This window comes from Castor canadensis, chromosome 11, assembly GCF_047511655.1.
Source record: "Castor canadensis chromosome 11, mCasCan1.hap1v2, whole genome shotgun sequence".
Lineage (NCBI taxonomy): Eukaryota > Metazoa > Chordata > Mammalia > Rodentia > Castoridae > Castor > Castor canadensis.
This window is the reverse complement of record NC_133396.1, coordinates 111,407,629-111,422,733: the sequence shown is the minus strand read 5'-3', so window position 1 is coordinate 111,422,733 and position 15,105 is coordinate 111,407,629. Positions and strand designations below refer to the sequence as shown.

The window sequence follows — 15,105 nt, the reverse complement described above, 5'->3', positions numbered from 1 at the left end:
GAGGTTTCTCTGTGTGCTTTTCTTCACAGCCACAATCAAGGGTCCATTTGTGGTCTGTTTCTAGAACATTCTTCCACTGTTGAGGATCAGCAACACATTCAAACACCTAACCGTTCCTGCCAGTCCCTAGCAGTGTCAGCAAACTGGGAACAGACAAAATGGGTAAGCTGGTTTCCATGCAAGTTCGAAATCCTTTGAAAATTGAGACATACAGACAACTTCAGGATGAAACGTTTATTCTAAATGCCCAATCCAGCCTAATTGTCAAGAGTAGTACTGGTAAGCAAGGAAAAAAAGCACGAAAGCTTCAGATTTGGCTATACCTGTTTTCAAGTATTTTAACAATAATGTAAGACAGAGATCAACAGATAAAAAGTGCCCAGGTCAGGCTTAATGGCACATGTGTGTAATTCCAGCACTTGGAAGGAAGAGGCAAGAGGATTCAAGTTTGAAGCCAGTCTGGGCTACATAGTGAGTACAAGTCCTGCCTGAGCAACATAGTGAGATTCTGTCTCAAAAAAAAAAAAATTTTAATTGCACCAAACATTCACTGAGCCTTCTTTGCACCAGGTACTATTACAAAGACATTTAAGACAGTCCCATGGAGCACACCCAGGACTCCCAAGGTTATTGGCATTCATTTCCATCCATGGTAGTACCTGCTTCCTGGAAGGTAAAGAACCCTAGTGCTAATTCTGTACTTGTCACAACCACCTTTCAATCTGGGTTTTATCAATGCCCACTTTGCAGCTGTAAAAACAGGTAGAGAGGTCATAGATAAAGACCCAGGTCTGCAAGTATGTGCTGAAATTGACCTGACTAATGGTAGATCTGGAAAGAGAGGAGGGGCCCTCAGAAAAGGCAGTTCCAGGAGAATTGAAGGGTAGTTAATTTGGGGGTAGGGAAGATGCCAAGGCCACTGGGCTCAGAGGACAGACATGACCTGGGAAAGGGAGCATCCAGGCCAGGCCAGACCTGCCCCCCTGTATTTACATAGAGAAGTGGATTTTCCTTATTTTGTCTGTGCAGAGCCACTGCTCCTTCTTTTGGAGAATCCTCCCTGTGGTTTTGGGGAGGCTCCCAACCACAAGAGTGAGCCATGACCTGGTTTGGGCCAACCATATGGATCCTCAACCTTCTGTTTGCAGTAACTGGTCCAAAGAGTGAGTGAAGATCCAAACTATCACATGAGAGGCTTTTTCTGAGATGTGTTAAATAAAACTTGACTTACCACATTTCTGATATGAAACTTGGAACCATTTAATGGTCATATTTCCTTCCATATGGAGCCTATCTGCCATAGAAGAGAATGGAGCCAACCCACACAGACAAGCAGAGAAAAGAGATGGGCAGAATGTGTGTCAGGAACATTTAGATCCTTGGATCCAGGCTTCCCCAAGGCCAACACTACCCTTCTCTGACCATGGTCCTATTGGCTGAGCCAATATATATGCCACTTTTTCTTAAGATATTTGGGTGGGTTTTCTAAAGCCAGTGACGAAGGCATTCCAGATGATACAGAGGTATGACGTGCTATGTGAGGGGCACAAAGCAGAAGACGTACTTTATATATTGGACAGGGTCTGTTTCAGTATCACAAAGACCTCAGGTACTCTTGAACATGCATGGGCCAAATTGAAGGGCAAGATAGCTGCTGTTACAAGCAGCAAGGGAACCAGTTAGGTGCCTGAAGCTCCCTAAGTGACTTGGAAATGGACCCTGACAGCTCACTCAATCCCAGCATGGGGAGCCCTGAGATTTCCTCACAGTTTAGTGGGACACTGTGTATGGATAACACTTGCCCAACCTGGTGACTATGGGCTCTACTGTGAAAATGGAGCAGGGAAAGACAGATTGCTGAGGACAGTGTCTTTGAAGAAGAACTCTCCTCTTCAGTGTGCCAAGAGGCCTGGGGATCCAGGAGGGACTTTTGTTTGAGGGCTGTTTTAACAAAGGATGTTCAGTGAATTACTAATATGGAAGATAAACCACATTGTCCTACTGCAGTGACTAAGCTACCCAAAGAAAAGTTCCATACTATAGTAAGAATTATTTGGAACAATTGGATCCTTAGCATTCAAGCCTCCCCAATCTTTATTTTCTTATAATTATGTTTCCAAAGAAAACCTGCTTCTGAGTCCATAGGTGAGTATAAACTAGGTTAGGAGCCAAGAGGCTTGCTAGGTTTGGATAAAGTCTGGCTTAGCAAGAACAGTCAAGAGGAAGGATCTGTGGAGACCACACCTAGACCAAAACAGCCAATTACCTCACACATATTAGATGTATATGAACAAAGACAGGCACTGCCAACACTATGATAAGAAAAAAGAGAAAATAACTCAAATGCCCATCAAAAAGAGATAGCATCAGTCCACTGTGGTACTCCACACAATGGAGTCCAGTATGCTGAGTGATTAAGAAAGAACAAAGTTATTAGTTGGGTATGGTAGTGTATACCTGTAATTCTAGCTACCCAGGAGACTGAGGCAGGAAGATCTGGAGTTCAAGGCCCATTTAGCTGAGGCAGACCTTTTGTCTAAAAAAACTAAACAAAAAGAGCAAAGTTCTTTATAGACTGATATGGAAAGATGTTTTAAGTGAAATAAGAGTAAACAATAGCAAGGGGCCAAAGAGTTTCAAGAAAAGGAATTTGCATAAAGAAACAATGAAAGAAATGAGCAATGAAAGCAGTGAGTGGTGGAGCAGATGGAGACAGGAAGGACACAAGTGGTTAGCACATTTTTCATTGCCTACCTTTCAGTTGTTTTAATTTTCAGACTATGTGTATTCAAAATAATAAAAATAATACAGAATTCAATAGAAAAGATATCTTTTTTCATTATATAGATCAACTGTTAAGTAGATCCCACTGGGCTGTGTTGAAATCTGAAAAGCCAGCAAAGCATGAAACAAACATTAACCTATGTCCCGCCCTAACTCAAGTGCTGCGTGTACATGAGGCCGCCATGTTCTTGGGAACCCACACTGCCCACTGAGGAATCATTCTTCTTAATCTCACCACAATCCACCCATTGCTCAGGGCCAGCCCTGGCTCACATCTCATGGGCCGCACAGGATGTTGTCACTTAGCCACACCCCGACCCGGGCACTGAGTTACAGCCTCAGAGTCGTGAGGCTCCTGCTTTTCTACCTAAGGTACAGTCAGTTGAACGGGGGTTCAGACTCTGCCCCACATACCTGGTCCTTCTCAGGTGCTCAGCAACATCTTCCTGCTCTGTTCATTAAAAGCCACCACAGAGTGGCTGCCCCCACTTGTTTTGATGCTGGATTCTGGGAATCAGTTGGGTTCATTTCCTGCACTTCCAGCCTCAGTCTCCATGAGCTGCCCCACTCTCCATGGTAACACTCCAGCCCCTTTTTGGAACCCCTCAAATCTCCTTGCTTAAAACTATTCAAAGGACAATCCCTTCAAGTCAATCACTGAAAATGCACTCATTAAATACCTTTCCCAAAGTTAAAACATCTCCACCAAGGAGCTATTAAAAGCACACATTTAAAGCTGTGTTTCCCTGGGACATGTGCTGAATTAAGTTAAATGTTTAGCTGGGAGTAAAAGGGCACTGGCACACTTACCCAGAACACGAAAAGGTCAAAATGCTACCCCTCTGTGAGCCCTCACACAAGAGCCAGGGGATGCAGGCTGTGGTTTTCAGGGAGCAGGGCACACACCTGTGTGTGGCACCCCAGATTGTTCTCACTGCTTTGTAGTCACATTCCATTAGCCCTGACTAAGGCACGTTTGCTGTACTAGTTAGAAAAGAGACACTGGAAGCATTTAAATAAAATGCCCTGTGATTTTCAAAATCATCACAGTTCCCTGCAGGCTGAAGAGAAAAGGTTTTCTGGCTGGCACAATGAGGAAAGAGAAGGAGAGAAAACTATCTAAGAAATAAAAGGTTATGAAGTTGGTACGGATGTTGAGATTTTTCTTTGTTTTGCTGATTGTTACCAAGTAGACACTTTCTCTTCTTTGCCTTCATCCCCAGTCCTAGATTTTGTGACTGTCGCTGGACAGCGGTTTGAAAGCCCAGAGAATTCAATTCAGTCTCACGTTATCTCATAAAATGCAAGCATTGTACAACTTAGTGCAGAAACCCCCATCTGTGAGGCCGTAGGGTCAGGAGGCTTATGGGATCACAAAGCTGATGTACTAAGACAGCCCATGTTTCTAACAACTGAGGCCAGAACTTCAAAACAAAGATGAAATTATTTCTTAAGTGTACCTGTGCTAACTTGAAAGGAATATGAGAGGTTGGGAAATGACAGGTTGGGGTCTTTTTTTTTTTCTTTGCTTATTTGTTTATTTTGGTGCTGGAACCCCATGCTTGCTAAGTGCAAACTTTACCACTAGCAAGTACCTCCTCCCCCAGTATCCTATATGAAGATTCTTGATTTCAGGATCAAAAGACTGTATGGCCAGAAAGATAAGATTCTTGGGCCCAAACAAATTTACAAACATATAAATAAATGCATAAACAACTTTTTTAAAAAGGTAAGATTCTTGTTTCCTTACTGATTCTAAAGACATCTACTCTGGTCATCCGTAATTACATAGACATAACCATTCCACAGGTAGCTGTATCTGCTTAAGGGCAATTATTAAAAACACAGGACAGCACGGTTATTGTTGTCTACTCTATGCATCCAATCCTGACTGCTCACTCTAGCAGGAAAGGGGCTGTAGGAGCTAGCAGAAATCTCTTACAGGGAGCCAAAAGGTAGTTGCAGTATTCAGACTCATAGTGAAACGTCAAGCTCCAGGGCCATTGGTGTGGTGTGTGGTGTGGTGATTTAGTCAAATCTAATAGCTTAATCTGATTGCTCATTGTATGTACTCACCCTTCCTCTCCCAAAACAAACAGGACTCTCCCCTGTTACTCACCTAGACCACCCTGACAGATGTCTGTGCGTGTGGCTCCACCAACGATAAACTGAGGGTTGGAACACAATTCCTGAAAGTAATTTGGAACAAAACACAAGTTACAAGATGCCCAGTGATGGTGGAAGCAGTCTGGTTGAAGGAACATCAGAGGCACAGAATTCAGAACTGGAAGCAATCTATTGCACATGAGTCTTTGTGTGCTGAGGTCTCTAAAGTCCAGAAAAGGGAAGACACCTGCCCAGAGTCACACAGCTAGGGCTCCACAGAGCAGCAGCTGGAGCTGGATCCCTGAGCCTGTGTTGTGAGGAGTATTTCTATTACTATGTGTATTGTGTGGGTGTGGAAAGGTGGCAGAGTGTGAGGGAGGTAGAAGAAAGGCAAAGGCTAAGATAATAAGGTGACAAAATATGCTTCTGACTGACAACGCCCCTATTTACATACAGAGGTGATTACAGTAATGTTTGGCAAAGCGCTACACACCCTGTGGACACTCATTAAACACTTGATTAAGGGATAATAATCCCATCACTAATGGATCACCCAGATGTCAGGAAGCAGCATTTCCAGAGAAGGACTCAACTCTGAGAGTCACATGTGTGACCTGCACTCACTGGCCTGCAACTGGCACTTGCCCACGGGTAATGCCCCACCCTGGAACTCTGCATAGGCACAAGGCATGCTTTAGGCTGTTTTTTTGGGGGGGGGTTGGTTTTTTTTCTTTGTGGTGGGGGAGGATGGGATTTGAACTAAGAGCCTTACACTTGCTAGACAAGTGCTCTACCATTTAAGCCATGCCTCAGTCCTGACCTTTTATTTGTCTACCCAGAAAATGTTAATTGACTCTCCATTCTAAATCTGGTACTGCTTGCACCATAGCAGGCAGGGGAAAAAGGGGACCATAGTGAAGTGAAGAAAGAAAATAAATAAAATACTTAAGCTCAAAGTGCTTTGGGTCTACATGGGAAAAACCAAGCCTACAGTATGAAAATAAAAAATCAGAGGAAAGGGGCTAGTGTGGAAGAAAAGGACATAGACTACATCCACAAAGAAGAGAAATGAGGACACCCAATAGGAATTAGGAAAAAGACTTAAGTGGGAGGTGACACACATCTATTAGGCAGACTGTGGAGCAGTCTACAGGGAGTTTCCCAAAGAAGAGTGGGGTTGGATTGTCCAGAAGGCAAATTATTAGTGAAAAAAAACTCAAGGGATAGAAAGGAACTCAGACTACATTTAATCAGAGGCTATTAAATTGATGAGCTATCCTAAAAGGACTGTCTGGCTACAGTGAGAATCACTTTTATCTCACCCCGTAGACATGAAGAAATAGCCAATCAAAAATGAGGAGGAAACAGGTGAGGTGAAGGCAGATGCACAGGGTCCAGATGGAGCTGTGACAGAGATCTGAGGACCCTGCTATATCAGAAGAGCCTTCAGAGTGACAGTCCTACTTTGTAGAAGGCTACACTGCCTAAATAGCCAGAAATAGCTCCTTTGGCCTAGCTTTATTTTCCTCCCTCAATGATAATATAAAAAATTTCATTTGCTTGTTTTTAACTGAGAAAGTAAATAAATGAGCATGGATAGGAATCCAACAGTGAATAATGGAATAAACAAAAACTCCCTTCTATTTTATATTATTCACTGTTTACATTTTTTATGTGTCCTTCCAGAAGCTGTCTTCTGATATAAAAGCACATTTTCATGTGTGTGTCTGTGGCTGTGGCTGTGTTAGTCAGCTTTCCATTACTATAATAAAATACCTAGAATAATCAACTTTAAAAGAGGAAATGTTGCCGGAGTAGTGGAACATGCCTGTCATACCAAGACTCAGGAGGCTAAGGCAGGAGGATAACAAGTTTGAGGTCAGCTTGGGCTACATAGTGAGAATTTGCTTTTTTAAAAAAAGAATAACCAAAAAAGAGGGAAAACTTGTCAGGGCTCAGAGTTTTGGAGGTTAAGTGCATGATTGGTTGGCCTATTGCTTTTGGGCCTATGGTGAGGCAGAACACCATGGAGGGAGTGTGTGGTGGAGGAAGCCCATTTACTTCATGGCAACCAGGAAGAGGAATGGCCAGGGTCCCAACATCCCCTTCAAGGACTCACCCCCAATGACCTAACCTCCCTCTACTAGGTTCCACATCTCCCAGTAGCACCAGAGGCTGGGGACCAAAACTTTAACATATGGACCTTGGGGAGCATTCAAGATCCAAGATCCAAATTATAGCTGTGTGTGTGTGTGTGTGTGTAATCACATATGCCTTTTATGTCTTTCCTTAGAACATACAGAGCTTTACAATTTCCTGTAAAGTACCAGGAGTTATTTTGCCAGTTCTATTTAGTTTTTGTTTTGTTTTGTCTCAAATCTTTTGTAATCTCTGATGGCAACTGAAAGCAGGAGGTGGCATCAGCCAATGTGTGTGTTAGAAAAGTGGGCAACTACAAAACTGATCCCAGGTGCTCAAGAGCTTTCAGCCTCTAGGCAGTCATTTCTTGTCAAATAAAAAGTGGAAAGATTTGAAAATTTAATAAATAAAAAGGAACAAACCAAAATTATTTTAATTTTATTTTTAAGAAGAGTTTTCTTTGTCAAGGAAGAAAGGAAGAGAGACCACTAAATAGGGGTATGAAAGAATCTCTTTAAACACTCTCTTAAAAATCCATCCACCCATCCCTCTGCTGAAATCTGTCTTCTTCCTTCCCAGCTCCAGAAAACTCTCATGTAAATCATCCCAGCAAGAGCATTTTTCTATTCCAGTTTTAGGAACAGCTCCTTAACATTTCGTGCTACTTTCCCTTCTCCTTTGGAAAACCCTCCTCACTGGACTTTTGGATCCTTACTAGCTCTTGATTTTTCTCTCACCTCTCTGAAACATCTTCTCAGTCTCCTTCATGGGTTCCTCTTCTCTGCACACTCTAAGCATCCAGGAACCCCCGGGCCTGGGCCTCAACCCTCTGTAATGGTTCCTTTTCATACATCAATTATCTGTACTAAGCATTCTCTCTTAGTGACATCATTCAGATTCATGCCTTCAACTACTAACTACAGAATATGCTGGTGCTTCCTACCCCATTACAGCTTCCATGTGACTCAAGCTCCTTAGACTCATATCTGATAGGTCTACCAAGCCCTGCTAAAGTTTTAGGTTTGGGTTGGAAGACAGTGGTTGGCAATTTCAAGTACTAAGTGGTTTACAGGTAGAAGGAATGTTCATTTTACTGCATGTTATTCATTAGTTTGATTCAAAATGCCCTCACCAGAAAAAAAAAAAAGCACAAGAATGTCACAACTAATATGTTGCATGAATCTTTCAGTGGCCACAGAAAGTCCTCAGCTTCACAAGGAGATTACATCTCAGCAGGTTGCCCAACAAACCTGCTGAGGTTTGCCAACAAACCCAAGTCTTCTCTCCCTTGGAACCCAGATCAGAGACACAAAGCAAACAGACAGCCAAAGAGATTTAAAAGCAGGCAACAAGCTCCCTCTACCCACACTTGGAACACTATTGTTTCCTTCCTTAATAGCTGTCATGTTTGTTAGTAACGAGTTTCTTGTCACTCAAGTGCAGATCTCAAACACTCCATAAACACAAATTACCCAAGCCTTGGATCAGCCTCTGATGAATGGGTGGAAGAGAGACAGGGCAGGAAATGACTTTACAGCACGCATTCGCAGAGATGATGGCTACTCAGAAACAGTGCTTTCCAGGAAATTAGACAATCCTGATAGTCTTGGTTTGACATTTCAGGAGCTCTGGCAGTATACTTTCAGAAGGCTCATTGTCCCCATCAGGGTTACTTGACCCTGCAGGCTCCAGCCCATTGGACATTTCCCATGTTCTCTCTGCTCCGGTTATTATGTACTACTTCCTTCCTCTAAATGTGCTTGCTGTGATGCACGTCCACGGCCCAGTGCTATTATTCACACCTGAGCCTTCTCCGTGGGCTCTGTCATGACCTCTTCCTCCACCAATCCCAGCTTCACTGGCTCCAGTAATTATCCTGTCCCAATTCTGTAGTCAAATTTAACTGCTTCTTCCCCTGACTCGCATACACTTTGTTCACAGGTGTATTTCACTCTCTGGACGTTCTGTTATGTAATAATATGCAGAAACAGCTCACCGTACTAAGCATTTGCCTAATGTCTTATCCAATCTTCCCAACACCCAGGGAGGTGGACAGTATTATTGTTCCCATTTTATGGATGAAGAAACTGAGTCTTGAAGAGATTAGTAACTTTCTCAGCTAGTAAATGGAGGACAAGGGGCCAGAACCCTGTTCCACCTGACACCCAAGCCTATGTTCTTCTCCACTTTGCTGCCTTCCATGGTCCATTTGTCTCTCCCTGACTAGCTGAAACTCCAGGAAGACTTCTCACTAACACCTGTCACAACCAGCTCACAGTAAAACATGGCCAAACTGAAAACTCTGAAGCCACTAATCCTAGTGGGAGCAGCTGAAGAAAAAAATTAGAGTTTCAAACTAAATACCCCCAGCCTTAACTTCCCAACAACTCAACCCCTTCATGGCCTCAACTTGGATCTTTATTATGCATCTGGCATGGCCTCACTCCTGTCTCTCTCTGTACTTCTTCTTAAAATCAATATACCTGTTAATTGCCAAAAAATGGGTCCTCCAGTCAGAGAAGGAAATCATTGACTAGGCTGCAGAAGGCCGTCTTATGCTGGGTGTTCCTTACAGCTTTGGGCCTGGGTTGGGCATTGACCCAGAGTGGTGAGGGAGTAAGGAAGGAGGAGGCAGAGGAGCAGCTGTCAAGAGCACTCCTTTTGTGATAGGGCTGCTACTCTCACCCAACACAAGTGCAGAAAAACCTCCTGTGATTTCAAATAACCCAAGAAAGCTCATCCTGAGAATCCAAGTTTGACCTTGAAATCTGGACAAACTTATCTTCCAACCCGTGGGACAAGGCCCCAGGCAAACTTTCTGCTCAGTAGCTTAAGAATAAAAGACTGGCTCAAGTGGTAAAGCGCCTGCCTAGCAAGCATGAGCCCCTGAGTTCACCCACAAAAAAAAAAAAAGAAGAAGAGGCAGAAACAGCCATACCACTCCTGAGTGTATACTAAAGAATAAAGTCAGCTTACTACAGAGATACCTGCACACCCATGATCATCACTGCACTATTCATAATAGCCAACTTACTGAATCAACCTAGTGCTGGTCGACAGATGAATAGATAAAGAAAATATGGTATACACAATGGAGTATTATTCAGACATAATGAATGAAATTATGTCATTTGCAGAAAAACAATGGAACTGGAGATAAATGTGTTAAGCAAAACAAACCAGAATCATAAAGACAATGATTGTATGTTTTCTCTTCTATATGAAATATAGCAGGGGAAGACATGAAAGTAAAAGAGGGACTATTAAGGATGTAGAAGGGGAAAAAGGGGAATGGAAGGATAAAGGAGGATCACAGGGGAGTGAATAGGATGAAAGTGTGTTATATGCAGTAAGGAAATGTCATAATGAAACCTATTACTTTGTACAACTAATATAAGCTAATAAAAAATAATAAGTAGCAGGTGTGGTGCTGCATACCTATAATCCAGCTACTCAGGAGGTAGAGGTAGGAAGATTATGGTCTGAAATCAGTCTGGACCTCAAGACCCTATCTGAAAAGAAAAGGACTAGGGGTACAGCTCAAGTGGTAGAGAGCTTGCCTATCAAGCATGAGGCACTGAGTTCAATCCCAGTACCACCAGTAATAATAATAAGTGGGGGTCTGTATACGTAGCTCAGTGATAGAGCACTTGCTTAGCATGTATGAGGCCCTTGGGTCAATCCCTAGCACTGAAAAAACTAATGAAGAAGAAGAAGGAGAAGAACCACCAGCAGGGGCAAAAGGTCCAATTCTTTAATTCCTGAAAACATCAAAGCGTCAAGCTTTATACACTATTGAGAGAGCGCAAACATGTATATGCACGTTCAGTCTATTTCATCTCCTTTCCCCTACAGATGGGTAAAAATTAACATCTTTGTGGGAACCAGCATCATAAGAGCTGCATTTGGGCAGTTGACTTAAAGCTCCCAAAATAAGGAAGTAAGGAGTCACCCTCAAAGGCTCAAAGAAAACAAAAAAGCAAAACTGGGCAAAGGACTAAAGTAGACATCTCTCACAAGAGGATTTGCAAATGGTCAGTAAGCATATGAAAGGGGCAACATCACAAATCATTAGGGAAATGGAAATCAAAACCACAGGGAGATTCTACCTCACACCCACTAGAATGACTCCTATCAAAAACAAAACAAAATGAAACAGGCTGAGGCAGGAGCATCTTGAGTTTGAGACCAGCCAGGGCTACATAGTGAAACCCTGTCTCCAAAAAAGTAAATGAATACATAAATAAAACAAAATAACAAGTGTTGACAAGGATGTGGAGAAATTGGAACCCTGCAGTGCTGTTGGTGGGAATGACAGTACAGTGATTCCTCAAAAACTGGAAAATAGAATTACCATATGACTCAGTAATTCCACCGTAACCCAAACAATTGGAAGTGAGCTCTCAAAGGGGTATTTGTACACTCATGTTCATAGCAGCCTTATTCACAATAGCCAAAAGGTGGACACAACCCAAGTGTTCACTGACAGATAAATGGATAAACAAAATGTAACACACGGACACAGCAGGACATTCTTCAACAGCAAAAACAAAGGAAATCCTGACACATGCTGCAAGTGGATGAACCTGGAGGACATTATACAGAGTACACTCAGCCAGTCACAAAAGGACAAATGCTTCTAGAGTGGTTGCACTATGTGAGCACTGAAATTCATAGAGATGGAAAGCAGAATGGTGGGTACCAGAAACAGAGAAAAGGGAGAATAGGGGATTAGTGTTCAATAGGGGACAGAGTTTCACTTCTGCAGGATGAAAACACTTCTGGAGGTGGATGATGGTTATGGTAACACATGTGAATGTACCTAATGTTGCTGAGTTATATACTTAAAAAGAATTAAGATGGTAACTTTCATGTTTTCTGCATTTTATCACAACTATAAATACATAAGTACACACAAACCACAAGTGAGCTTGTAATGCCCTGCATTTCTAGACATCCCAATTTGTTTATAGGGTCCTGAGAGACCTCTTGGAGAAAAAACAAATGAATAAACACTTAGGAACAGGTTCATTTCCTCAGAATTGAAGGCATATCCCTAACACAGAAGCAGAATGCTTATTGATTCAGGAGTCTATTTAATAATCTATGAAATCACAGAGGATAAGGCTGTGTCCTCTGGCTGAATGCGGCCATGCGAGGATGGGAGTGGAGAGACGTTTGACACATATTCACTTACTCAACACACACTTGAGAATCCCAACCAGGAGTCCTTCAGATCCACTGCCTCATTCTCTGAACTTTATTGCCCCTGTTGATCGGCACAAATTAGTACTTCCAGTCCAAAATGATTGTATTTACATGGGCAATGAGAGCAGGAGAAGGCAGGGCTGGGAGGTGAGGAGCTGACAGTGAGGTGAGGTGAAGGTCCTTATGAATGTCAAAGGAAGCAGGGAAACTAGGCAAAGGTTAACTGATACCTGACTTTGGTCATGAGATAAAATATCCACCCCTCCCCCATTCCCACCTCACTGCCTTCCCCAAGTCCATTGGGACCTAAAACCCTACTTGAATGCTTCCTCTCTCTGAGTCTTTCCAGCATTCAGTGGTAACATCCCTGGTTCCTAGGGCTCACTGTTTATAACTGCTATGGACTCTCTTCAGTCCATGCTGGATTCCCTCTTCCCACACTCTCCATCAGGGCAGAGCCCACCACTCTTTCCTCAGTTTCTCCCTGACCCCTTCCCAAACAGTGCTTAGCCAATGCCTGGCCCAAAGCAGAGGATCAAAAAGTTGTCGAAATGACAACTTTAATGGTAAGTTCTTGAAACTTTAATGCTAATTCCCAACCCTTGGTTTGGTCAGCATCTCAAGGTAACCCTAGGGGTGAGGGGCTTGGGAGGACAGGCCATGCTGGGCAGGAGGTAGGCTGTGTCAGCAGTTGTTCTCAGAGGCAGAAGCTGTGGTAGCAAAGCAACAGGGTGAAATCAGCCAGAGTAGCTGTAGCTGAATGATGACTTGGGCCATTTTCAAGAATTAGTGTGTCCATATCTTCCCTTTTCAATCACTGCCAAGAATAAAAACTAGGACTTGATTTCCCTACCACGGTTTAGAATATAAAAGGTGCCCTGGCCAAGGTCCACTGAGTGGGCCCACTGAACAGTCCCTTTCCTGAGGCTTGTCATGTGACAGACACTGAACACAGCACTTTGTGTGGATGATCTCAGTTTTCCCAGCCACTCCATGTGGACAGTGTTCTTATCCCTGAGGTTCAATCAGATAACAAGGGTCACATCAAGATGGGTCATGAGCCTGGTTTGGGATGATAGTCCTCCAACCTCTGCCCTGGAGACTGTACAGTGTCAGTGGCAGCATCCAGGAACCGCTGACTTTCACTGCATCCACAAAGCCATGGCTCCCACCTCCCCTCTCCATTCCACCCACCAGCCCTGCTGGAACAATGACCATCTATGACCTCCAGCAGCCTTGGGCCTTTCAGCAATGATGTTAGTATAATTTACCCAGGTCTGACCATGTCTAGCACTGATTTGTTCCTTTGTGTACTGGGGACCCTATACTATCTTATAATCACTATCATTTATTGGGTTCAGGTGTTCCTCTTACATTCCATACTCTGAGATTTACCTCCAGTTCCCATATCAATCCTGAAAAATGGTGCCAGTTGCACCATTTTACAGATGAGAAAACTGAAGTTTACAGAGATTAAGCTATCTGGCCAAGGCTGCAGCCGCAGAACCAGTATTCATAATTAATTTGTCCAGTTCCAAAGCCTGTATTTGCTCTTCCCTCTATACTGCACTGCCACTAAAAACCATTTCAAGAGGTGGAAGGCCAAGGGTCTGAAATAGGAGATTCAGAAGCAGAATTCACAGCCATGACTTCTTCAACTCCAGACCAGACTTGAGGGCTCTCTACACTGTGCGACCCCCAACCACAAACCCGCATCCTTACCGGGGGTCGCTTCCAGGTGATGCCTTGAGTTTGGGGGGAGCCTGGTCCAAGATCCTTGTAACCCAAAACTGATGGACATGCTGGGAACTCAGGGTCTTTAAATAGGACCCCTGAGTCCAAGCACTGTTTCCTCAGAATCTCAAAGTCCTGGCCCAAGTACTTCACAGCTTTCTGGTTGGAGCCAAGACCTTGAGCAATTGCCCGTTGCTTGGCCACTCCAGCTGCTAGGGCTGCCATGGCCACGGGCTCCGTGGGGTGGACAGGAAGGCAGGACTGCTCTGTACTCTCAGACACCTGCCCCACTGGGAGGTGAACTATAAGGCACCATGCAAGGAGGTGGAGCAGGTAAACATTTCCCCTGAGGCTGTGCTCCAGAGGAAAGTGAGTCAGCCAGGAGCACATATGTATCCAAGGAGCAAAAAATCTGCCCCGCCCTCTCCTTTTGTCTGTCACAGTTCGGATGCTGGGAACCTTCCCAGGTCCATCCCAGGCATTAGCCTAAGAAATCAATTAGAACCTGGACCGTCCCCTGTCTCTGCAAGGCTTGCTCCTCTCACCTTGGGCCCATCAGTTGAGATGAGAAGGGTTATTGAGGCAAGAGTTCACCAAGAAACTAGGGAAGTGATTCTGAGCAAGAGAAGGGAGAGGGTCTCCTTTCCTGCCAGAAAATATGAGTTCCATATTTTCTAGGAGGGCAAAAATATCAGAGAAGGGTCATGTATGGAGTAGATTCATAGTAAGCCTGACTAGAGGCTGTTCCACTCCTGAATGAAGGTTTGGCCTCTGCCTAAACAGAGGGTTTCTATCCCAGCTCTACCAGTAATTAGCTCTGTCACCTTCAACAACTTATGTAACCTCTTTCTCCCCTTAATCTTCTGAACTATAAAAGGACACATGATCATGTGATGGTTTGGAAGAATGACGAGGCAGTGGGTGGATGGAACTCCCTCACACAGAGCAGTACAGGAGAAGCATTTGGTAAATGGCAGATCGTATTATTTCTCAGAGCCAGGACAGAAAGAGGGCCTCGGAATCTGGAGTGTTGGTTCTAATCTCAGAAGTGAATTACAGGTTATGTGCCCTTGGATTACTCACCTTTCTCTGGGCTCCAATTTCCTATGCCTTGTCTACCCTACAGATGTGGAC

At 43.7% G+C, this 15,105-nt stretch overlaps 1 protein-coding gene across 5 annotated transcripts in view; it reads right to left on the bottom strand.

Annotated features, from left to right (window-relative positions):
- The window catches only part of Capn8 (calpain 8), a 71,874-nt gene extending 57,009 nt beyond the window's left edge, over positions 1 to 14,865 (bottom strand). For 3 of the 5 annotated variants that reach the window (XR_012438951.1, XR_012438952.1, XM_074048240.1), the window contains exons 1-2: positions 13,960 to 14,860; positions 4,904 to 4,973 (exon numbers count right to left, since the gene is read on the bottom strand). Coding sequence is in view for 3 of the 5 variants with exons in the window: in XM_074048240.1 (XP_073904341.1) it covers positions 4,904 to 4,973; positions 13,960 to 14,361 (472 nt within the window). In the remaining 2 variants the exon portion in view is untranslated. Of the gene's footprint in view, positions 1 to 4,903; positions 4,974 to 13,959 lie in introns of all 5 variants that reach the window. The other 2 variants (XM_074048242.1, XM_074048241.1) reach the window with 2 other exon arrangements.
- Between the last annotated feature and the right edge of the window lie 240 nt (positions 14,866 to 15,105).